At 53.8% G+C, this 22,263-nt stretch overlaps 6 protein-coding genes across 6 annotated transcripts; 5 read left to right on the top strand and 1 right to left on the bottom strand.

The window, feature by feature from the left end:
• Positions 1 to 756: 756 nt before the first annotated feature.
• On the top strand, positions 757 to 2,469 carry V2A60_003845 (fatty acid desaturase; the record flags this gene model as incomplete). The annotated part of the gene is made up of 1 exon (XM_083255171.1): positions 757 to 2,469. The coding sequence occupies one exon, from the start codon at positions 757 to 759 to the stop codon at positions 2,467 to 2,469; it is 1,713 nt and encodes a 570-aa protein (XP_083111297.1).
• A 1,221-nt stretch (positions 2,470 to 3,690) lies between these two features.
• On the top strand, positions 3,691 to 9,846 carry V2A60_003844 (uncharacterized protein; the record flags this gene model as incomplete). Its single annotated transcript, XM_083255170.1, has 2 exons — positions 3,691 to 5,698; positions 5,906 to 9,846. 2 exons carry the CDS (start codon positions 3,691 to 3,693, stop codon positions 9,844 to 9,846), a joined length of 5,949 nt encoding a protein of 1,982 aa, XP_083111296.1.
• A 2,642-nt stretch (positions 9,847 to 12,488) lies between these two features.
• On the top strand, positions 12,489 to 15,353 carry V2A60_003843 (transcription factor domain-containing protein; the record flags this gene model as incomplete). The annotated part of the gene is made up of 4 exons (XM_083255169.1): positions 12,489 to 12,990; positions 13,093 to 13,690; positions 13,748 to 14,105; positions 14,160 to 15,353. 4 exons carry the CDS (start codon positions 12,489 to 12,491, stop codon positions 15,351 to 15,353), a joined length of 2,652 nt encoding a protein of 883 aa, XP_083111295.1.
• Positions 15,354 to 16,173: 820 nt separating this feature from the next.
• Positions 16,174 to 17,663, top strand: V2A60_003842 (PLC-like phosphodiesterase; the record flags this gene model as incomplete). The annotated part of the gene is made up of 5 exons (XM_083255168.1): positions 16,174 to 16,210; positions 16,361 to 16,554; positions 16,667 to 16,846; positions 16,914 to 17,018; positions 17,091 to 17,663. The coding sequence occupies 5 exons, from the start codon at positions 16,174 to 16,176 to the stop codon at positions 17,661 to 17,663; spliced, it is 1,089 nt and encodes a 362-aa protein (XP_083111294.1).
• A 978-nt stretch (positions 17,664 to 18,641) lies between these two features.
• V2A60_003841 (uncharacterized protein) lies at positions 18,642 to 20,658 on the bottom strand (the record flags this gene model as incomplete). The annotated part of the gene is made up of 4 exons (XM_083255167.1): positions 18,642 to 19,427; positions 19,477 to 19,613; positions 19,667 to 20,388; positions 20,492 to 20,658. The coding sequence occupies 4 exons, from the start codon at positions 20,656 to 20,658 to the stop codon at positions 18,642 to 18,644; spliced, it is 1,812 nt and encodes a 603-aa protein (XP_083111293.1).
• Positions 20,659 to 21,232: 574 nt separating this feature from the next.
• Positions 21,233 to 21,970, top strand: V2A60_003840 (ubiquinone biosynthesis protein COQ7-domain-containing protein; the record flags this gene model as incomplete). The annotated part of the gene is made up of 1 exon (XM_083255166.1): positions 21,233 to 21,970. The coding sequence occupies one exon, from the start codon at positions 21,233 to 21,235 to the stop codon at positions 21,968 to 21,970; it is 738 nt and encodes a 245-aa protein (XP_083111292.1).
• Positions 21,971 to 22,263: the final 293 nt, after the last annotated feature.

Genomic DNA, 22,263 nt, shown 5'->3' with positions numbered 1-22,263 from the left:
TCGCAAAACAACGAAAGATACGGACCGCGTCCTGACGACGAGGCTCGGCTCTCAACGAAATACTGGGGAATGGCCAAATGCAACTCGGTGACTGCCTTTTACAGCTGCTGATGGCGCCAGCAAACTCCACCGCCCTGCATGTTACATGCATGTGAAATTGAAGGCGTTCTTATCACGAGTAGGTCGAGCAATGTTGCGTGCAGGCTCTTTGCCTTTTACTCACAACTCTCCGAGCCCTGAGGCTATCCATCATACCATCCACCGTGAATTCAATTTTTCAGGCTAGGGCCTTGTATTTGGGGGCTAATGACAATCGGCCGTTGAGCGCCGCGCGCCGCTAGACCCGCGTAGGCGGGCCGTCTGACGGGAACTTGAAGCCAAACTGGATCTTCGGGCTTTTTACAGTTTTGATGTGCATTTTGTTTCGCGCAAGTCTCCGTTTCGCAGCCATGGAATCATGGTCCGAGTGACGCGGGGATAAGGAGGTGGCGGTTCGTCTGACAAGGATTCTCTTTCTAATCAAGGGCTGGTGCTGATGCAGGCAGCCTCCCTCCCTCAAGGGGCCTCCTCCACGTGATTCTGGTGGTTGGTAGTGCACTTCGGACGCACAACCGCGCGGCGCGGCGCAGTGCAAACACAGTCATCGCTCCTCGGGCTGTGGAAATCTTCATTCCATCAATCCGTCAGGCTGGCCGCGCGTCATCAACCAGACAGACTCTGAATCTGCCATCCTCGCAGCCCGTGTTCCACTGAATAATGGCACCCGCACGAGACCGAGTATTGTCCCGCAGAGACATTGAGGCCCTCATCGCCGATGGCCACAAAATTGTCCTGTTGAGGGGCCAGGTGCTCAAGGTTGACGCTTGGATTCCATATCATCCGGGCGGCGATAAGGCTATCCTGCACATGGTCGGTCGCGATGGTACCGATGAAATTGCGGCTCTGCACTCCAAGACTGCCCAGGCACAGATGCAAAGATACGTGATTGGCAAGATTGATGGACAATGGGAGAATTTCCTGCCCCCAATACAGGGAGGAATCTTCAGACCGCTTCTGCTCCACCAAGATAACCTCAAGCAAGAGCTTCTGGAGCAGGATAACAATCTTGATACCCCATCCAGCAGCTTGTCGGAGCGATCAACGTCGCCGTCACCAGTGTTTGACGCTCAATCTGACAGCGAGCATGTCCGTCTCAGACACCCGGCTGGTAGCAGTCTACCCCCGTCCCAAGCTTCATCGGTCTATTCATCCGAGTCTGAGCCGTCTACTGCCTCAACCAATCACTTCACATCTGCTGAAGCATCGATAGCCCATGCGATTTCGTCCAACCTCTCCATGTATCCTGGGCTCGATCAATGGTCTCAACATGAGGTGGCTATAAAATATCGCGAGCTTGGTGACAAGCTGGAAGAAAGCGGCTTGTATCAGTGCGCGTACGGAAATTACGCCGTTGAGCTTTTCCGATACCTATTCCTCTTTGCCCTCTTCCGCATATTCCTGCACTACTCTTACTTTACCTTGTCCAGCATCAGCCTTGGTCTTTTATGGCATCTACTAGCATTCACCGTGCACGATGCTGGCCATCTCAGCATCACCCATGATTTTCAAGTAGACACTTGCATTGGAATCTTCATCGCGGATTTCTTGGGAGGCCTTTCTATCGGATGGTGGAAGCGCAACCACAACGTCCATCACATAGCGACCAACGTACCAGAACATGACCCCGACATTCAGCATATGCCATTTTTTGCTATATCGTCTCAGTTCTTCAGCTCGCTCTACTCTACCTATTATGAACGCACCATGAAACTCGATTTCGCCGCTCGCTTCTTCATCAGGTATCAGCATTACCTCTACTACCCCATTCTGCTCATGGGCCGATTCAATCTGTACCGACTTGCGTGGTCGTACTTGCTGGACCCTCGACAATCGCCGCAAAAAGGGTCAGCACGCTGGCATCGATACTTGGAGATGAGTGGTCAAGTAGTCTTTTGGTACTGGTTTGGTTATCGTACTCTTTACCTCTCCGTTCCGACATGGTCGGCGCGGTTCGCCTTTCTCTTGGTCTCTCACATGGTTACCGCGCCATTGCACGTGCAGCTGACGCTCAGTCACTTTGCAATGTCAACCGCGGATGCAGGTGTTCAAGAGTCATTTGCGCAAAAAATGGTGCGGACAACGATGGACGTCGATTGTCCCGCTTGGCTTGATTTTATACATGGCGGTCTCAACTTTCAGGTTGTTCACCATTTGTTCCCACGTCTCCCGAGGCACAACCTGCGCCAGGCCCAGAAGTTGGTCAAGGCATTTTGCGATGATGTAGGCATCCCGTACGTGATTTTTACCTTTACGAACGGGAACAAAGAGGTGATCAGCAGACTTGGAGAGGTTGCTCAACAGCTGAAGATTATGCAAGAGTGCCAGCAAAGCGCCGCTAAAGACCTTGTCGAGGGTCGTCAACATCACTGAGCATATTTGCGTTTTGTTGTTATGATTCAAATATGTCACAAAGACCCAATAAAAGTTACACTCGCACAACATAGAATAATCATGCCCATACATGTGGCAATTTCCTTATTAGCAGATGACTGCACCACAAAGTCCGAAAAAATTTACGAATTCAGAATTTTCGCGGCTCCAGGAACAATGTGGCGTCGCCGCCATGACTAACATCTCAGAGACCCTCACGACCCTCTTGGTAATACACAACAACTGGGTCAGCGAGCCTTATTATCAGTAGTGACAAGAAAAAGAAGGCTCCCAGCCCGACGCCGGATGGGGCGAAAATGGAGACATTTTCGCTTGGTGAGGTATATTGCAATGCAGACTTGGCAAGGATGCTAGCTACGTCTTGGATGCCGCCGTTGTACCAGTACCTCCGATCACACTTGAAGGAAGTACACAGGCTGAAACTCGACCCTGACTAGCCCATTGAGCATAGTATGGCGAGGCGTGTTATTTCAGTAGACGTCGAAAGAGCCTCAGGGTTTTCAACTCGCCCAATAGCCGTATATAAAAAGATACTAAGGAGTTCTCCGGGAGGCATATTTATCACTCAAAGGTAGCACAACACATCTATCTTGTTTCTGGGTGAAACCTTTCTCCTTGCAGATATATTCCTTTTCTTTCCTAACTTTGACTGCGAAGTGTCACACACAGTATCGAGCAACTCACAGCACACACTCAGCAGCCACTATGAGTGAGTCGTTGCTGGTATTCGGCTCTCAGGTCGCATACAGTCCTCAAGTCCTACTTGAACTCAAAGAAAAGTTGCAAAACAGCTGCTCATATCAATGGGTACAGCACACTGTGTCAGAACTCCCAGCGTTCTGGGATGCTTTGGCAAAAGAGTTCCCGGACATGAGAGAAAGCGTTCCGGAAGCGAGGTCATTCCTACAAAACTTGGCTGGGTGGCTAAAGAGCACCGATTCTGATACTTTCTTTGAGGAACAAAACAATGTACCAAACGTGGCATTTGTACCCCTTATCGTGCTGGCCCAAATCACAGAATATCGCCAGTATCTGCTCTCCACCGCCACCAATAACAGCCTAGACCCCGATGATCTTCTCGCTAAAAGCCGGGCACCTGCACTTGGATTCTGCCTGGGTTTACTTACATCGTATGCTATCTCCAGTTCTCAAAGTATTAAAGAACTTGAGGCATACGGAGCAGTGGCTGTACGTCTAGCCATGGTCGCTGGCGCTTACAGCGACGCTCAACACGAGCAGAATCCACACAGAACATTCGCAATCGCCTGGACTAGCATCAAGTACAGAGAAGAGCTCCAACGTGTATTGGACAGTATCAGCCCGGAAGCGTACATCTCGGTGCTATTGGACGAGGCCCGCGCAACAGTCACTGTTTCGGAAAGAGCAGCAGCTAGATTCGTCAGAAAAGCGCGCGCCGCCGGTATCGTCTTATCGGACACGGGTTTTCGGGGGGAAATACACAGCCCTAAGCCTCAGTCCAAGGAGATGATCCAGAAGCTTATTGCCTTTTGCAATTCCTCAAAAGGCCTTCGTTTCGCAGATGCAGAAAAGCTTGCTAGGAGCACCTTCACCAACGCTGGTGATGGGGTGCCTATCTCATCGTCGCATTTTACACTTCAGGCACACGCTTTGGAGACCTTGTTCGCCAGGCAATGCAACTGGTACGACACCTTTGCAAGGATAAAGTCAACATATCTTCATGGAAACGAGGGAGCCGTCATTACATTCGGCCCTGATAGATGCCTGCCACCAACTCTGATTCGAGACATGGCTTCTCGCACATTGCACTTTAGCGATGTTCAGCAACAGTTTGCAATCCCATTTCAACATCACATCAGCAACGATGACCAGCTCCATGAGCCGCACAACGAGGATGAAAACGATTGCTATGATTCTGATGACGACGATGCGATTGTTATTGTTGGAATGTCAATAAAGGTTTCCGGAGCGGACGACCTTGATGAGTTCAGCCAGCTCTTGCGCACAGGAACATCTCGGCACGAAAAGGTCACCCGAGACCGCCTCAACTTTGATTCAGTTTTCCGAGAGCCAGACACGCGTGAATACTTTTGCAACTTTGTCGGCGATGTCGACGCCTTTGATCATAAATTCTTCAAGAAAAGCCCGCGCGAATCCGCCGCGATGGATCCCCAACACCGCTTGCTTCTTCAGGCGGCCTATCAGGCTGTGGAACAAGCGGGGATGTTTACTGAAGGATCACGAGCTATTGATGTTGAGGATCAGCCTCAGGATAAGAACCACGTTGGAGTGTATATAGGTTCCCCATCTGTGGACTATGAACACAATGTGGCGACTCATCCGCTGAATGCATTCATGGCCACGGGGAATCTGCAGAGCTATTTACCTGGCCGTGTCGCCAACTATTTTGGCTGGACAGGGCCAGCTATCGCATATGATACGGCTTGCTCATCCTCAGCAGTCGCCATCCACGCAGCGTGCAGTGGTCTGCGGAACCGCGAGTGTTATGCCGCACTGGCCGGAGGCGTCTGCATCCTCACAAACCCACACTGGTTTCAGAATCTGGCGGCAGCCAGCTTCTTAAGTCCCACGGGCCAATGCAAACCTTTTGATGAAAAGGGTGACGGATACTGCCGAGCCGAGGGTATCTCGTGTGTCCTTCTCAAGAGGATGGCCGATGCTCGAGCGGATGGCAACCCCATCCTGGGGAAGCTGGCTAGCATTGCGGTGTACCAGAACCACAACCACACGCCAATCTTTGTCCCGAGCTCTGTATCTTTAACACAGTTATTCGGGGACGTCGTAGCCAAAGCAAACATCTCGCCCGCAGACATCTCCCTCGTCGAGGCCCATGGCACTGGCACGGCAGTAGGAGACCCGGCAGAGTGGACGGCGCTGCGGAAAGCTGTTGGTGGTCCAATTCGGTCGCAGCCATTGCCCATTGGCTCAGTCAAAGGCCATGTTGGCCACACCGAAGGCGCTTCTGGCATGATTTCACTGGTGAAGGTGCTGATGATGATTCACGAGGGGTTCATCCCACCACAAGCAAGCTTCGACAAGCTCAACGCCACGATCAAGGCTGCGGACAACCGTGACATGATGGAAATCGTCACAAAGCTTCGGCACTGGGAAAGCAGCAATAAAGCAATTTTGATCAACAACTATGGAGCTTCGGGATCCAATGCCGCCATGGTAGTTAAATCTCCACACGCATCGAACCAGCAGAAAAGTGCGACAATCATGCAGAGCCGAGAGGGACGCTATCCATTCTTCATCTCTGGGCTTGACACACGCGCAGTAGCAAAATACGCTGCAAAATTACTTCTCATGATTGAAAAGAAACAAAATGCTTCTCTAGCAGACCTGTCTTTCAATATTAATAGACAGAGCAACCCTTACCTACCACACCGGCTACTTTTCCAATGTCGTTCCACAGAGGAGCTTCGAGAAAGACTGGCCGCTGTAAATGATAAAACCGTGCAAAAGGCACCGCCAGAGCGTCCGGTTGTGTTTTGCTTTGGTGGTCAAGTATCAACCTTTGTCGGCCTCGATCGCCAAGTCTTCGACTCAGTCGCAATCCTCCGCCGACACCTCAACAAGTGCGACGCAATTATCCGAAATGATCTGGGTTTAAACAGCATATTTCCCGATATATTTTCTCGTGAGCCTCTTCCAGATGCTGTACGCTTACAAGTCGCTCTGTTCTCCTTGCAGTATTCTTGCGCAAAGAGTTGGATCGACTGCGGGCTAGCGGGCAAGATTGCATGCGTTGTAGGTCATAGCTTTGGCGAGCTTACCGCACTATGCATTTCCGGCATTCTCAGTCTCAAGGATGCTCTCACTTTGGTGGCTCGTCGAGCACAGCTTGTCCATGAGGCTTGGGGCGATGAAAAGGGCAGTATGATGGCTGTCGAGGCGGATGAGCCACTCGTTCACGAACTTCTGGAGATGGCAAGAGAGGATTCAAATCACGCCGCGAACATAGCTTGCTACAACGGCCCACGAAGCTTCACCTTGTCGGGGTCGTCCCAGGCTATTGACAGTGTTGCTAAAGTGATTGCAAGCAACACTCGGTTTGCGAGCCTGAGAAGCAGGAGACTTAAGGTTACAAACGCATTTCACTCTTCGTTGGTCGACCCCCTGATCAGCCGGCTGGAAGAAATTGGCCACGAAATCACTTTCAAGGATCCCGTCATTCCTTTCGAGAGAGCCACCAAAGTGGCTCACTCTGGTTCAATAACAGCAAAGTTTGTCTCGGACCACATGCGTGAGCCGGTATTTTTCTCCCATGCCATCAAACGTATCGTTGCGAGGGAACCCTCAGCCATCTTTCTGGAAGCGGGCTCCAACTCGACCATCACAGCAATGGCTAGTCTCTCAGTCGCTAAAGAAAGTCAGTCGTATCATTTTGAGGCCTTTAATGTCACAAGTGGCAAGAGTACTAGCAGTCTGTGTGATTCGACGCTTTCACTTTGGAGGGAGGGTCTTCATGTCGCTTACTGGCCGCATCATTCCCTGCAGTTGAACGATTACTCTCACATCCTTCTGCCAGCGTACCAGTTTGAGAAGTCGCGCCACTGGATGGACTTCAAGTCCGCATCAGATATTGTCTCAGGGGTTTCCCAGCACTCAAAAGTGGCTGCCACCGACCCTGCGGCCCTGCCACTGTGGGAGTTTGAGGGCTTTCAGGGCGAGGACAGGGCGCGGCCACGCTTTCGCATCAACATAACGTCGGAGAAATTCAAGAAATTGGTCTCCGGTCATATTTTTGCCCACACTGCACCCGTGCTCTCCGGGACGGTCCAGTCAGACATATCTGTAGAGGCCTTGCTGAGCATACATCCCCAATGGAAGCAGCAGGGCATGATTCCATCAATGATTGAAGCCAAAATCCCAACCCCCATTTGCGTCGATTCGTCTCGAAAAGTTTGGGTCGATTATACAGCTCTAGACGCAGAACATACATTATGGCAACTCAACATTTCAAGCACCAGCGCCGACGGCACATCCCCGAGAAAGCATCTCCAAGGACGAATTCATATGAGGTCACCAACCGATGCCTCCTTCGTCTCCCAATTTGCGCGATTTGAGCGCTTGGTTCCTTACGAGCTGTGCACTAAACTCCTGGCAGAGGCGGGCGGACCGGATGTGGAAGTCTTGCAGGGAAGGCAGGTCTACAAGGCATTTTCAGAGTTCATCGAATACTCGGACGACTACAAGGCCATGCACTCTCTAGTCGGTAAACAGTTTGAGTGTGCTGGCAGGATACATAGGCGTCATGCGGGAGACAGCTATCTCGATATTGCGCTCCATGACTCCTTCAAGCAAGTTTCAGGTCTCTACCTGAACTGCATGTCCGATACCAACCCCGGCGAAACGCACATCGGCAGTGAAGTCGAACTTGTTATGCGCTCGCCACGCGGTATTTTAAAACCGGGACAAGACCAGGATGTTTGGCACGTGTATGCACGACACTCGCAAATCTCAGAAAAGGTATTCATGGCAGACAACTTTGTCTTTAATGCCGCAACCGGAGAGCTCGTCGAGGTCATTCTCGGTCTGATCTATACCAGAATGAGCACAGAGACAATGAGGCGGCTTTTGATGAACCTCACAAAAGATCAATGGGCTTTGCAGATGGATACAAGCCCGGCTCAAGAAGTGATTGCCGCACCCACTGCTACGGTCAGACACACTGTTGAGGCAAAAGTCTCAGAGGCGCGAATCCAGGAAAGCGAGCAAGAGCCCCCGACGGCCAGCATAAATCTTGGCCAAGAGGTCAAGAAGGTGATTGCTAGCGTTGTTGGTGCCGATACAAGCTCCATCACGGCCGACACAGAAGCTATCAGTCTCGGCATCGACTCCCTGATGGGCATAGAGCTGCTCCGAGAAGTCAAAGAAGCGTTTGACGTCAAGCTGGATCTTCCAGAGCTTCTTGCTGCCAAAACTGTCAAGGAAATCATCGCACTCATTGCACAAGCTCGGCCTGGCGCATTCAGCACTGTGGCCAGTGGTGACGGGGGTTTCGCTTCTGCTTCAAGCACAGGTGATGTACGATACACCCCCTCCCTCGGCTACGAGCCAGAAACTGATTTTTCTGATGATGCCTCAGATGTAAAGGATGGCGCCCATGCGGCCCAAGAAGAAAAAGGTTATTCGGCGCGTGAGGCTCTGGCCCGGGTCTACGTCACAGAGTTTACATCCGGATGGCAGCTTGCGCCACGCAACCATCGGGCTGTCAGCACATCAAATTCCGATAGCGCAGTTGTTCTTGTCACCGGGGCCACCGGAAGTCTGGGTGTGCATGTCGTCGCCGCTCTTGCCTCACATTCATCCGTTCAAACGGTCGTCTGTGTGAACCGGCGTCGTCCGTCACCGGTCGAAGCTCGCCAGGATGAAGCCTTTGCGGCTCGTGGCATCGTACTAGCAGATGAAGCTCGGTCCAAGTTGCGCATACTAGAAACAGACACGTCGCAGCCTAAACTTGGACTTGCAGACGCAGAGTACCAATGGCTCGCGCAAAACTGCACGCACATCGTCCACAGCGCCTGGCCTCTCAGTGGGTTGCGACCACTGTCAGGCTTCGTACCACAGTTCCATACGATGAGAGCCCTTCTTGACTTGGCCCTTGACATGTCCGTTCACCGCCGTGTCGGCTTCCAGCTTGTCAGCTCACTCAGCGTGGTTGGACTATCAAAGGAGCCCGTCGTGACGGAGGAATGTACCGAAATGGCTTCCGTGCTACCTCCGGGCTATGGTGAAGCAAAATGGGTGTGTGAAAGGATGCTCGACAGGACGCTTCGTCAGCACCCAGACGTTTTCCGGGCAATGGCTGTGCGGCCTGCTCAGATCGCCGGTTCTTCGATCAGCGGAACCTGGAACTCGGTTGAGCAGGTCCCGTTCATCTTCAAATCAGCGCAATCCCTTGGTACGTGGCCGGACCTGCCTGGCACGGTGCGATGGATTCCGGTGGACAAGGTCGCATCTATTATGGTCGATTTGCTGCACATCGATGACCAGATGGCGCCACCCCCTTACCCGATTTATCATATTGATGATCCAACGGGTCGCCCCTGGCAAGAAATATCGGATCTTGCAGCAGATATCCTGCATATTCCTCAAAGTCGGTTCACGTCATTCAACAAGTGGCTTGCTTTGGTGAGCGCTTCGCCCTTGCCCGAGACGGATAACCCGGCCGCAAGATTGGTCGACTTCCTGGCAGAGAATTTTGAGCGACTGTCATGCGGGGGTCTCGTTTTGGACACTGCAAGAACGTATGAACATTCGGCAACGATGCGTGCCCTTGCTCCTGTCAGCAATGAGGTGGTGAAACGCTATATTCAGGCGTGGAAACAGGCTGGCTTCCTGGCTATGTAGATGCTCAGTTCGATACGATGGCTGATCGGAGTCTCGCAGACTTCGTCATCGATCTCAAATGTGCATGCATCCGATTTCGCTTGAAAACTGGATCAGTTGAAGATGCGGCTAGATAGTAGGGCTGTGTTGTAAGCAACCGAAGCCATCATTTCCATAATGTGGGAAAGAGGACACTACCGAGTTATATATCAATACAAATATGAAATTGTTACATTTTTATAATTAAAGCTGTTTCATCAAGACGAAGAGTCGCAGCCCTCTCCTTTGCTCGGCTCACTTCCTAGCCTGCACCTGCGTATCCGAAAGATGGAGGACCAGCCAGGCCGCAGCAAGAGTTGCGAGAGGAAAATGTAAGCAGATTTTCAAATATGCTGGTGATTTTTAGCTAGAAAACAGTATCTATCAATTTTTTTTTTCTTTGTCATGCGAGCTATACATGGTCGATATCTCTCTTCTATGATTCGCCTTTAGCCTCATGAAATGCTACGGTTCACGTCGCCCGCACTAAAACTTTCTGTCGAATCGTAACATCAGTGCTATACCATTTTCAACATTTCTAGAGCAAGGTCTGCGCTGCCTATTGTTATTTGGTGACGGAGCTTCACAGCTCACCGAGTGAAGGATTCTCCGCGAAATAAAATTCGTAGCTATACAATGCCAAGGAGCCTCTGAGTGGCTTCAGGTTGCTTCATGAGGTATCGTTGCATTGAGAAACACAACACGGTCTTTTCAGATCCCTCAGCCACTGCTCTTTTCTAATTGGGGCTAATTTGGGAGAATTGAATATGCCACTCGGAAACTCAGGAGGGGACGTCGAGCCGAGAGCTGAATTAGACTTTGGCCAGGACCTGTCGCAGATCCTGGGGAAATGGGTGATTCGGTTGACTTTGGAAGAGACCAAAGCCACGCGCTCGCGGGGCACGGGGAGGGGGCAAGACTAGACTGATACGAGGAGTTGAAGAGCGATGACGTTCTGCAACGAGCCTATCCAGAGACGGGGGATGTGCTCTTGACAAGGGCAGGGGTTGTTGCGGTCACGATTTTGCGGTCACGATTTCAGCGATTCCGGAACAGCTAGCGAGGCATCTGTCTCGATGTTGGGGTCCGGCACGTTGCAACGGAGAGGGCCAAGCGGTCGTGCATGGCAACACATGATTACATCACCGTCGCGATTCCGACCACTGCAGTTTGGCGTGAATCAACTATCGGGGTGCTAGACTTGGAAAAGGTAAACTCAGGCGCCGCCGCCAGGACAAAGCCAAATTGCACCCGATGCACACACTCTCCCTCCATATCAATTCATCCCTCTCCTCCCCTTCCCCTCCCCTCCCCCCCCCCTTTTAGCTCGAGTCAAACAGGGCATGGCCCACCCCCGGAATTCCAGTTTTCGACGATTCGTGTAGTCGCTAGTTTAAAATTTCGAAACTTGTGAGTGGCTGGCCAAGGCTAATTAGTCCACTCCATGGCTTGCGTGTTGGTACTTAATAGTAGTAGCGGTGGTTACAGGCTTACAGCAACGAGCCTACTACCCAGTAGTCCACGTCGAGAAAGCCTCTCGCGGAAGGGAGACGGGGGGGGGGGCTTACTTTTAGGTCAGTCGGAACCAGCAGGAAGCCGTTGGCAGTTCTCGCTCAACCGGAGAGGTCGCGAATACGGCTAGGAACCTATGGTGGTGGTGGCGTGACACTCTCCACCTCCACCCCAGACGGAAGGGCCATTGTTGGCGTTGGTTTCTGGCCACGCGATGGAGGCTCGCTCGCTGCCCGTCCAAAGGTTGTTGAGACGCTCGAGCCCCTAGGAAAGCGAAGATCTCTGATGGATCATGGCAACGACGCGGACGACGTAGCGGTATTTGGTGGCGACGTGCTCCCCTTGCTCCCCTTGCTTCCCCGGCCTCCCCCGGCGTCTCACTTGTGGGTTCCGGCAGTTTATCCAACCACAGCTGCCGGCTTGCACATATTCATAATGAGAGTATAATAATCGCAGCAACTACTGGTAACTGCTGGTAACTAACCAGTAGCTAACCAGTATCCGTAGTCCGCGTACCCCGTTCCAATATGGGACCTGCCCAGACCCGCACCACATACGGCCCAATCTTTCTTCCTTCAAACTGGGGTAACCTTCCACTTGTTCTTCCCCTTCAATTATTACTCTTCACCACAGTGAGTATCAACAGGCTGCTCGTCTCATTCCCGAGATTTCTTCTCCAATACCAAGTAGCGACTCGTTTTGTGCCATCTTTCACCAAAGTCTCATCGCTATATCCCGCCAGTAGCGCGCCCGTCGCTGTATAAGATCGTCACTTCCGCTTACCCGAGCCACACGACTCGGCGATTCTTAGTCAACACGCTACTCTGCGCTCCCTTTTTCCACACCTTTGTCTTTCCGCTCACGGCAGCCAGTCAGCAACCTCCTTCGACCAAGCAAAAGAAGCCGCAGATAGACGCCCCAATCCAGGGCGAAAAACGCATGAGCCATTTCCCGCGACGGTGCTGCACCAGGACACTGGAAACTCCCCGAGGCTCTGCACGACAAAGACAAGCGAGGGGGGGGGAATAAAAAATCACCTCCCGACCTGGGCCAGCGAGCGCCACAATCCTCCACGCAACAATCCGCCGACCGTTGCGCGAAAATTGCCCAAGATGCCCGGCATCCTGCCCATGAAGGTGATCAAAGTCGGCACCAGCGCCCAGAGCCGCATCGCACAAGCCTGTGACCGCTGTCGCAGCAAAAAGATTCGCTGCGACGGCGTTCGCCCGACCTGCTCGCAATGTGCCAATGTCGGCTTCGAATGTCGCACCAGCGACAAGCTCTCTCGGCGCGCTTTTCCTCGAGGCTACACGGAATCTTTGGAGGAGCGCGTGCGTGCCCTGGAGACGGAAGTTCGCGAGTTGAAGGATTTACTGGACGAAAAGGACGAGAAGATTGACATGCTGTCCACCATGCACAAGGGCGCCCGCCGGCTCTCTATCGCGTCTACGTCGCCAGCGGCTCACCATGATGTAGTCGCAAACGGTAATGCCTCAAAAGATGCAGTTCCCGACAAGGAGGACACATTTCGCGTCCAAGCCTCACCATTGTTGCTCGGTGTGGAGAATTCCGATGCCTACTTCATGGGCGCTTCCAGCGGCCGCACATTCATCAGTACGTTGCTATTTGCTGACAGGACCAACTCTGCATCCTGCGCCTGTCTCTCAATTCTGTGTGCATAGTTTGCTGACTGGACATCTTTGCCCTCCCCGACAGCGGCCCTCAAGCGTAAGCTGCAAGAGAGTGGAAAGCCATGCAGTGAATTCAATCCCGAGGCTTTTCTGCATGTGCAAGGCTGCCCACCACTCACGCCTAACCCACCCGAGGCTTCTCTCAGAATACCACCTCGTCTCTTCACTGACAGATGCGTCAATGTCTACTTTCAGGAATGGGCATCCCTTTTCCCCGCCCTCCACAAGCCCACCTTCTTACGCATTTATGAGGAGTTTGTCGCCGATCCCGAAAAGATCAAGTGCAATTACAAGATTGCCCAACTGCATCTCGTCTTCAGCCTCGCCGGGCTTTCTTCCTCGGCCCCTGACTTGGATCAACTGGCAGCATGTGAACGGCAATGGGTGGCTGCACTCGAGGCAGTTCTTTTGGAAAACACCATGAGCGCTCTCCAGTGCTTGGTGCTTGCGCTTCTATACTGCTCCCTTACCGCCGACTACAGACGTCTCCAGCACTACAAATCCATAGCTGTCGGATTAGCATATCGCCTCGGTCTTCACCAGAGCCAAAAGCGATTTTCTTTTGGCGCGCTTACGCTCGAGACGCGAAAAAAAGTTTTCTGGACACTCTATACCGTCGACTGGTAGGCATCACTACTCTTGACTGCCGTCTCTGGGCACTGTCACTAACACCTTTCCAGCTTTTCTGCTGCCACGCTTGGCCTTCCTAAACTGCTGCGTGAGGATGACTTGCAGGTCGAATATCCCTCCGATACAGATGACGAATACGTCACCGAAAAGGGCTTCCAACCTACTCTTCCTGGCGAGCATACGCGTTTGTCCAGTGCGCTAGCGCTATTCCGCGCTACTCGTATCTTGGCCAAGGTTCTCGAGAAGAACTATCCGTCCGCCACTACCTACGATCTCTCGCTGCAGCAAATGACGGCTTTGGAGACCGAGTTGGATAGCTGGTATGATGCGCTACCGTCACACCTAAAACTGAGGTTTGCACAAGATAAACCATCCACTGATGTAACTGGAAGCCGATCTCCGCTTTTGGTGAGTAACAAAACGGATGCCCCGTAAACCATCTATGCATATTAATGAATTCAGGCACTTGCATACTACTTTATCCGCACTCTCATCTACCGACCTGCCATTGGGTCAGGCCTAGGTGGCAAGTCGGCCCCAGCCCTAATGTCCATTGCCGAGTCGAGCAAACACATTGTCCAGATCTCGGAGCTTCTAGAAGAGCGCAACCTGTCATTCTCGTTTTGTTTAAACAAGGGCGATCTACTGACCATCAGCGCGCTGGCGTTGCTGTACCAAGTTGTGGATCTCAAAGCAGAGAGCAAGCTGGCACGGGAGAGTCAGCGACTTGTCAACTCTGTGGTCCGCACCGTTGATCGGCTGCGGTCACCTGGGTGTGTCGATCTTCGACGAATAGCTAGCACACTTGTATCCATAGACGGGACATCATTGCCGTCGCCCGGTTCTTCACCGTCCAGCCAGCGTCGCAGCTCAGCCTCCAAGTCGCCCACGACAGAGCAGCCAAGAAGACGAAAGAGTGGGCTTGAGAAGCAGCAGACGCAACAAGTACAAGTGCAACACACCGCCGCACAGGGCAAGTCGAGACGGCTAACGATGCCGGTCTTGACTTCCCCGGACGCTGAGCTGGGAGCGATGCGCAGCCGCGACTCATTTGACAGCGTTCAGTCGGAGGGATTTGCGCGAACAGAAGACTTCATGTGCATGTCTCAACTGCCGACCGGCAGCCAGAATGCAAATGCACTCTTAGCAACTCGACCGAATCTCGACTACCTGTCCCTCAATACGACGCCTAATGGGTCCCGTTCGCACTCACCTGGTTCCAAGCAGCAGCTGCCGCTTGACCAACAGGCACAGATCCACCTGGCAAACATGATGACAAACACTCAATTCTCGAGCAAGGTTGCTGGCGTCAGCAACAACGAGTGGGAGGCGCTGTTGGGGTCGATGGAGGGCGGCATGGATAACATGTACAATGCCATCTACGGAGGTGCGACGCTAGTTAATGAGCCGGCGCTGGCAAACAAGACGGGCGAATGGTCGCCTGATTCGTGGGATCTCAGCAGCTTGGGTCTCGGTGATTTCACCGCGTCAGAGGCCCCGCAGAGCGTTCTGAGTCTGAGCGACGAGAGCCTGAGCTCTGGCGAGGAAGTCTCGCCACCTGCCATCGGCCAGCTAGGAGGAAGCTATCAGAAGCAGATGCGGGCTGCCGGTGGCGAACCTTTCAATATGGATGCACTTGATGGTTACTTGATGTGATTGGAATGTTTTGTCGCTGTCGACGATGAGCACTGTGTTTTCTTGGGAGTGGTTTTATACGGATTGGTTTATACGGAGTGGTAGCGACTACGGTTTCTTGGGTTTGATTCGCTGGCGTTGGATGCAAGTTTCATCTTGTTATTTACTCATGGCCACTTTAGGCTTACGACAATGTTATATACTGTTTTGTCCGAAATTGCTGATTGAACATGGTGCGACTCTTTCCGTGTCGGGCGGACACCAGCGTAAACTCCGTAGAGTCGACGCGCGGGGTCGTTACGTCACAGCTTCCAATTAAACCGTTTCTCATGCCAGGCTAATCTCTACATGCCAAGTTGCCGACGACTAGGATTACCTCTCATGTTGAATCGACGGAACCTCGATTTACCGCATGGTAGGAACTTCTTGTTGCAACCCTCAAGCCACCAAGCAGTAGGAACCCTCGCCTAGTGGAGCTGCCATTTGACATGCAATTTGTGCCTTTTTTTTTTGTTTTCCCCCTTTTCCTTGGATAAAATCCTCCCAGAAAGTCTGCCAATGCATTCGAGCGATACTAGACTCTACTCTTGGGCATAGCATGGAAATAGTCACGCGCTGAGATGGTCATTGCTGCCCCTGCACCTCCGGAGCGTGGGCGGAGTTGGTGGGGTTTCCGGGACTCCGCACGCTGCGCTATCTCCGGGAGGCGACGGGCGCGGCAAGCAAGCCGTTTTCATGTATAATGAGCAGATGAATCTTGCCTCTTACATTCTAAGTCTGCCATTTTTTCCCCCTTCCCCTTCTCCGCCCCCCATACGTATACGATAGATACATGGAACGCATGGACCCAGACTTACTCTTTGACGGCCTTCCAGACGGTACGTCTCTCCCAGTCCAACCTCGGCCAACCATTCCACGATCCCGCGACGGCCTTGTTCGCCGCAACGGCGGGAGAGGGGAGTTTACGGGAGAAGGGAAGAAGAGAGAGAAGGAAAAAAAAAGTCTTCCTGACTGATGATTCCTGTTAGCGCCGTTTGCGGCCGCCATACCCTCCGCCAGGAACCCGGCGCGCCTCCTGCCACAGACGGTCGCGCATCGCGGGTACAGGGCGCTGTGGCCGGAAAACAGCCTCGAGGCCATGCGTGCAGCGGTCCGGGCCGGCGCGCACGGCATCGAGACGGATGTGCACCTGACCAGAGACGGCGTCGTTGTCATGTCGCACGTAAGTTGTGTTCTTTTTTCTTTGTCCGCGTCTGGGAAGACCACGGCGGGGGTTTATGAGCTTTCCTCACTGACGATGAATGGGGGTCGGATCGGATCGGGGGGGAATGCAGGACGCCTCACTCAAACGCTGTTTCGGTGTGGAAAAGAAGATTTCCAGCTGCGACTGGGAGTACATCTCGACACTCAAGAGCTTGCGGCCGCCACATCTCGGCATGCCGCGGCTGGGCGACGTCTTGCGGCTCCTGAGGGAGGAAGGCATGGACAAGACGTGGTGTGTTCTCGATATCAAAGTGCGTTTTTTGCCCTCCAAGCCACTGCAGAAAATGTCGCTAATTATCAAGTGTTTTTTTTTGGCAGATTGATGATGATGCGGATCAGCTGCTTTCCAGCATCAAGCACGTCCTGGATGCAGTCAAGGGCCCTGTTCCATGGGAGCAGCGCATCCTCCTCGGCTGCTGGAATGTACGTTAACACACCCTTCTTCTCTGGATTCCGATCAGCCCCGGGCCAAGATCACTGATATTTAAGATGCAGGCCACGTACATCACCGCGGCCCGGCGCATCTTGCCCACGTTTCCCCTGTCGCACATTTCCTGGTCGCGGTCGTACTCGCAGCACTTTGGCGCCGCCATCCCCAACCTCGGGTACAGCCTGCACTTTGCGAACCTCTCGGGCGCGCGGGGCCGAGACTTTTTGCGGCGGGCGCGACACCGCGGCGGAGGCGGAGGCGGAGGGTCGGCCCCCGTCATGACGTGGACCGTCAACCAGGACAACTGGATGAGGTGGCTGCTGGACCGCAACGTGGTCCGCGACGGCCGGGGCACCGGCGGCGGTGGCGGCGCTCCCTCCGTGCGCGTGCTGGACGCCGTCATCACGGACGACCCCAGACACTTCCGGGAGGTGTGCGCGCAGTGGGAGGACGAGCTGGACGGGACGAGGGAGAGGCCACCGCGCGCAGGACTCGCGTCGCGGGTGAGGAGCGGTTGGGGCGAGGGCCTGGAGGCGGCCAAGTTTGCGCTGCTGTGGGTGGTGCTGCAGGTCGTGACGAGGTTCTCAAAGAGGCTGGACACCCTGCCCGATGTATTAATGAAGCGCAAGATGCGGTAGTCGGTGGATGTTGGAATGGGTTGAATGATGATTACGCAGTCATGTTAGACTTTGCCCCGTAGATTATAGACTTTTGCGGCTTGACAATACCAAATTGACTCTCGTTTAGAAATATACACGAATAGAATGATGTGGCAGATGTGGGAAATGGTATGGGTTCATGGCCTTACACGAGGCCGCGAGGCGAAGCTCTACTGTATTGAACTTGCCGATTTTAGCTTCTCGTCGTGCCTTGCTCGAGGCCATTCCACTTGGCATGCTATATATACTATGACAGATCTCAGCTGAATGAGGATGCCAGTTCCTAATTTGGAACGAGATCGTGCCACAGACATGATTAAAGACCAAAAGATTTCCACCGTGACAACCTGTTGGCCTGCTTTGATAAGGGTTTCAGGCTTTTTACCATGCATGGCGTGTGAATTCATCCCATTCTTCATACATCTCATCACTGACCGTTCCACGGTATCTATTCATACCTGAACAGTGCGTGGGCGCGCGCCAGGGCGAGCTCTACCAGCTCCTCTCGCAGGAGCAGGTAGTTGGTCCAAGCCACACCGTTGGAGGCTGGACAAAGACTCCTTCACGACGATTCCCGACCACCGAGAGAGCGAGTCACACATGACGGCAGCAGAAGCAAATGCAAAAAGTAGCAGAGAAGATCTTGTATAGGATGAAAAAATAGCAACAGACCCCCCCCCCTCTCATTCTCCAGAACGCCATTGGCCCTCCCCCATCGGCGGGCACAGAATGCTCAGCAGTATAAAACCCTTGTTGCCCACGAAATAAACGTCTTGCTCCAATTGCTAAGAAGACAAATAAAAATACGAAGAATACAGCTACAATGTCGGTATAGCCCAAGCCCAAGCCTTCCTTGCCTTTCTTCTTTTTTCTTTCTTTTGCGTCCAAGTCTACCCATGCCATCAACCAGAGAGAGAGAAAAAAGAAAAGAAAAGAAAAGAAAAGACTGCCTTTTTGTTAAATTTCAATATCAATATCCAGATCCAGCGACCCAATCACGTCGTCGTCCATCAGCGGCTTATGGATTGTTGGAAGACCCTTGCTGTCCGCCTGGCTCTTGTCCTGCAGCCTGGCCAGGTGCGGCAGCAGCGCCCCGGCCGTCGGCGGCTTCGTCGCCGTCACCGTCGGCGTTCCGTTGCCTGTCGCCGTCGCGGGCGTGCTGACGCCGCTGGCCGGCTTGCTGTCCCCGCCGGCGGCGGTCGATTCGTTGACGTCGTGCACAAACTTGGCCTTGGTGCGCAGGCGGCGCGAGGGGTCTTCCTGGACCATCTCGCCGCGGCTGAGCGACATTTCAATCTCGCGCGCCTTGGCCTTTTCGCGCAGCTGCGCCTTGCGGACGGCCTCCTGGTTCATGCGGCGGTTCTCCTTGTTCCGCGCGGCCAGGCGGTCCTGCTCGCTGGAGATCCTGGTGCTCTCGTGCGACGACTTGGTCGGGCCGAGACTCGTCTTAAAGGCCAGCCGTTGTGTTCCAAGCTTGTCCAGCTCCTCCTGCAGCTCCTGCATGCGCTCGTCGTGGCCGGCGACGGTAGCCTCCTCGAGCAGACGGGCGACACGTTCGCGCTCTGCTGGGTCAAAGCGCTTGCGCAGTTCGTTTCGTCGCGCCAACCGTGCCTTGATCTCCTCATTTGTCCAGTTGTGTGTGAGGAGATTGTTAATCTGGTCAACCTTGCTATTTAGGGCGAGCTTGAGCGGCATCTTGACATTTTCATTGTGGCACGTTACTTGGTAACGGTTCATTTCGTTCTGAAGACAAGTTAGACAGATTTCAGCTTCTGCATATCGCGCACCATACCTCTGTGAATTTGCCACTAGAGGCGGCAATGAAGGGAAATTCCTTAACAGCCTTGCCATGCGCCGCCTTGACATATTGATCCGTTACGAAGGTACCATTTGGACCACTCAGAGCATATGGTCTCCCGGTGGTGAAGCCTGCGTACGGTTAGCCTCCAAGTTCCTAACGCAGACGTCCGAATAGTGCATACCCTTTATAATAGCCATTCTGTACTGCTCCACGCCGGTTTCGGGATGAGGACCCAGAGCAATACGTATGAAGCAGCCTGTAATCGCGGGCTCGAAACCCGGTGTGAAGCACACTTGCGCAAACTCGTTGCGTCCCAGGCGCACCCTCTCAAAGTCGCGCAGCTCCGGCTTGGGCTCGTCCTTCTGCTCTTCCTTCTTTTCCGGAGTACGGGAGCCGCGTCGGTAGTCATCCTCACTCGCCTCATCGTCCGAGTCCCGCCGAGGCGAGTACGCGTCGCGGCGCCGTTCATGGTCCTCCCTGCGCTTCTGCTTGTCGGCTCTGGCTCGACGCAGCGCATCCATGGCCGTTCCGCCGGTGCGCCGCGACGACTTGCCGCGACGGTCCTCGTCGTCATCGTCAAGATCGGCGCTGTCGGCGCTACGCTTCTTCTTGGCCTTGCGCTCATCGTTTTGTGTATCCGTGACCATCTGGCGCAAAAGACGGTTCTGTCGCAGTCGCTCGATCTCGTTGGCACGGTCAGCCAAGATCTGCTCTCGCTCCAGTTCAGGCATCGCCATGATCTCTGCTTTTTCCGACTCGCTTCGAAACTTTCCGTCAACGGGATACTTTTCTTCATCATTGCCGCCGCCGCCAGTACCACGGGCTCTTGATTGCTCATCGTCCGAGTCCGATTCGTCCATGGGTGCCGAGTCTAGGGAGTTGGGTGAGCCAGGCCCTGAGTAGCTGTCCCGCGCGCGTTAGCATAGGTCGCTCATCCTCCCGTCAGGCCGTCATGGCATCCAGCAGTGCCATCATGAATGGCCCGCCGTGGTATATGGTCACTCACGCTTCACCTTCCTCCTCGGAGTCGCCATCGGCCGAATGCCTCGATTTTTTCGTCTTGGAGCCTCTCTTTGCTGGCGGCGACGCGGAGCGTCTACGGTCGACGACCGATCCCTCCGAATCGGAGTCGCCACCAGCAAGATCAAAGAGGTCAGCCTCGAAATCAGCCATTGTGTGAGACGGTTTCGCCGTGGACTGTTTCCCCTGGTCGGTAATTGGTGTCGCTGAAGGTAAAATGGAGGCAATTTTTTATCCGTGGTCGACCGACGGTGACGTGCGGGATGCGTTGCGGCCAACTCTTGTCGTCTAGTATTAGAAATGTGATGTAGGATGCATTTAAAAAGGAGGAGGACTGCCTGCGACCAGGACCGAAAATGACAGAAGAAGAAACGAAAAGGAATGAAAGGGGTGAGAGTTTTTCAGGGCCAGGGGCGAGGAGAGGCGCCTGGTTTTTAGGTGAATGAACAGCCAGCAGCGCGGCGGAAGTACAGTGCTGCAGTGGACGTTCTAGGTTTCGCGGCGCGACGCTGTGCAGCCACACGTGTGGCACTATAATATTGGTGGCACAGCAGCGGAAGGCGGCAGAAGCTTTTTTCCGCCTCGCCCGGTTCACTCAAAGGTGTGCCCACTGTAAAGTTGGTTACAGCTCCGATGCTCCACTGGGGCACATCAGCCCATTCATTCCATGACTTCACTGCCGTCGTCCTTTCAAGCTCATCATCACCACCAATCGGCCCTCTCGATAATGTCCGCCGTACCACGCATAGCCCGGCCCGCACGCCGCCGCCTGTGCACCTGCCCACGACCCTCCATCCGATCCTTTACCACCGCGCCAGCCCGCCTCTTCGCCACGCCGTCCTCCTCCTCCTCCTCCTCCTCCCCCTCCGGCGAAGCTCCGAAGCCGCGCAAGCCGCTCACGGCCGAGCAGCGCGACTTCCTGTCCTCGGCGCTGCGCGTCAACCAGGCGGGCGAGCTCGCGGCGACGCTCATCTACACGGCGCAGACGCCGCCCATTGTGCGCGCGCACCCGCACCTGCGGCCGCTCATGCGGCACATGTACGACCAGGAGGCCGCGCACCTCGCCACCTTCAACGCGCTGATCCACCGGCACCGCGTGCGCCCGACGGCGCTGTACCCGCTCTGGTCGGCCCTCGCCAGCGGCCTCGGCTGGTCCACGGCCGTTCTCGGCCGCGAGGCCGCCATGGCCTGCACCGAGGCCGTCGAGACCGAGATTGGCGGCCACTACAACGAGCAGATCCGCACCCTGCTGGAGATGGTCGCCGCGTGGGAGTCCGAGGGCTACGAGGTCGGCCCCGAGCTCACCGAGCTCATCGCCACGCTGCGGCGGATCCGCGACGAGGAGCTCGAGCACCTCGACCACGCCGTCGAGCATGATGCAAAAAAGGCCGACCCCCACTGGCTGCTCACCGGCGTCATCCGTGCAGGCTGTCGTGGTGCCATCTGGGTGAGCGAAAGGGTTTAAGTCTTTCCCCATCATTCTTTCAAAAAAAAAAACGAACATATTATCAGAGTGGCGGGCGAGTCGCATGTGGAGGAGCGTTCGAGCAACCATGTACCAGAATTTTTCAGTTTCTAAGAAATGAGTGTACGCTATAGAATTTGTATTATCACCATGTATAAACAACTTTGTCTGTTGTCTTCTATTATAATTGCAATGCTATGTTCTCTTGCACAAAAGAAAGTAAAGTATATTGTCAATGCATCTCAGCCAAAAAGACGATCAGCGCCACGCAATGCCATAGAGAAAAATCAAAA

This window comes from Cordyceps javanica, chromosome 2 (genome assembly GCF_051103115.1).
Source record: "Cordyceps javanica chromosome 2, complete sequence".
Lineage (NCBI taxonomy): Eukaryota > Fungi > Ascomycota > Sordariomycetes > Hypocreales > Cordycipitaceae > Cordyceps > Cordyceps javanica.
The sequence above is the reverse complement of the archived record's forward strand: the minus strand, read 5'-3'. Positions and strand labels throughout refer to the sequence as shown.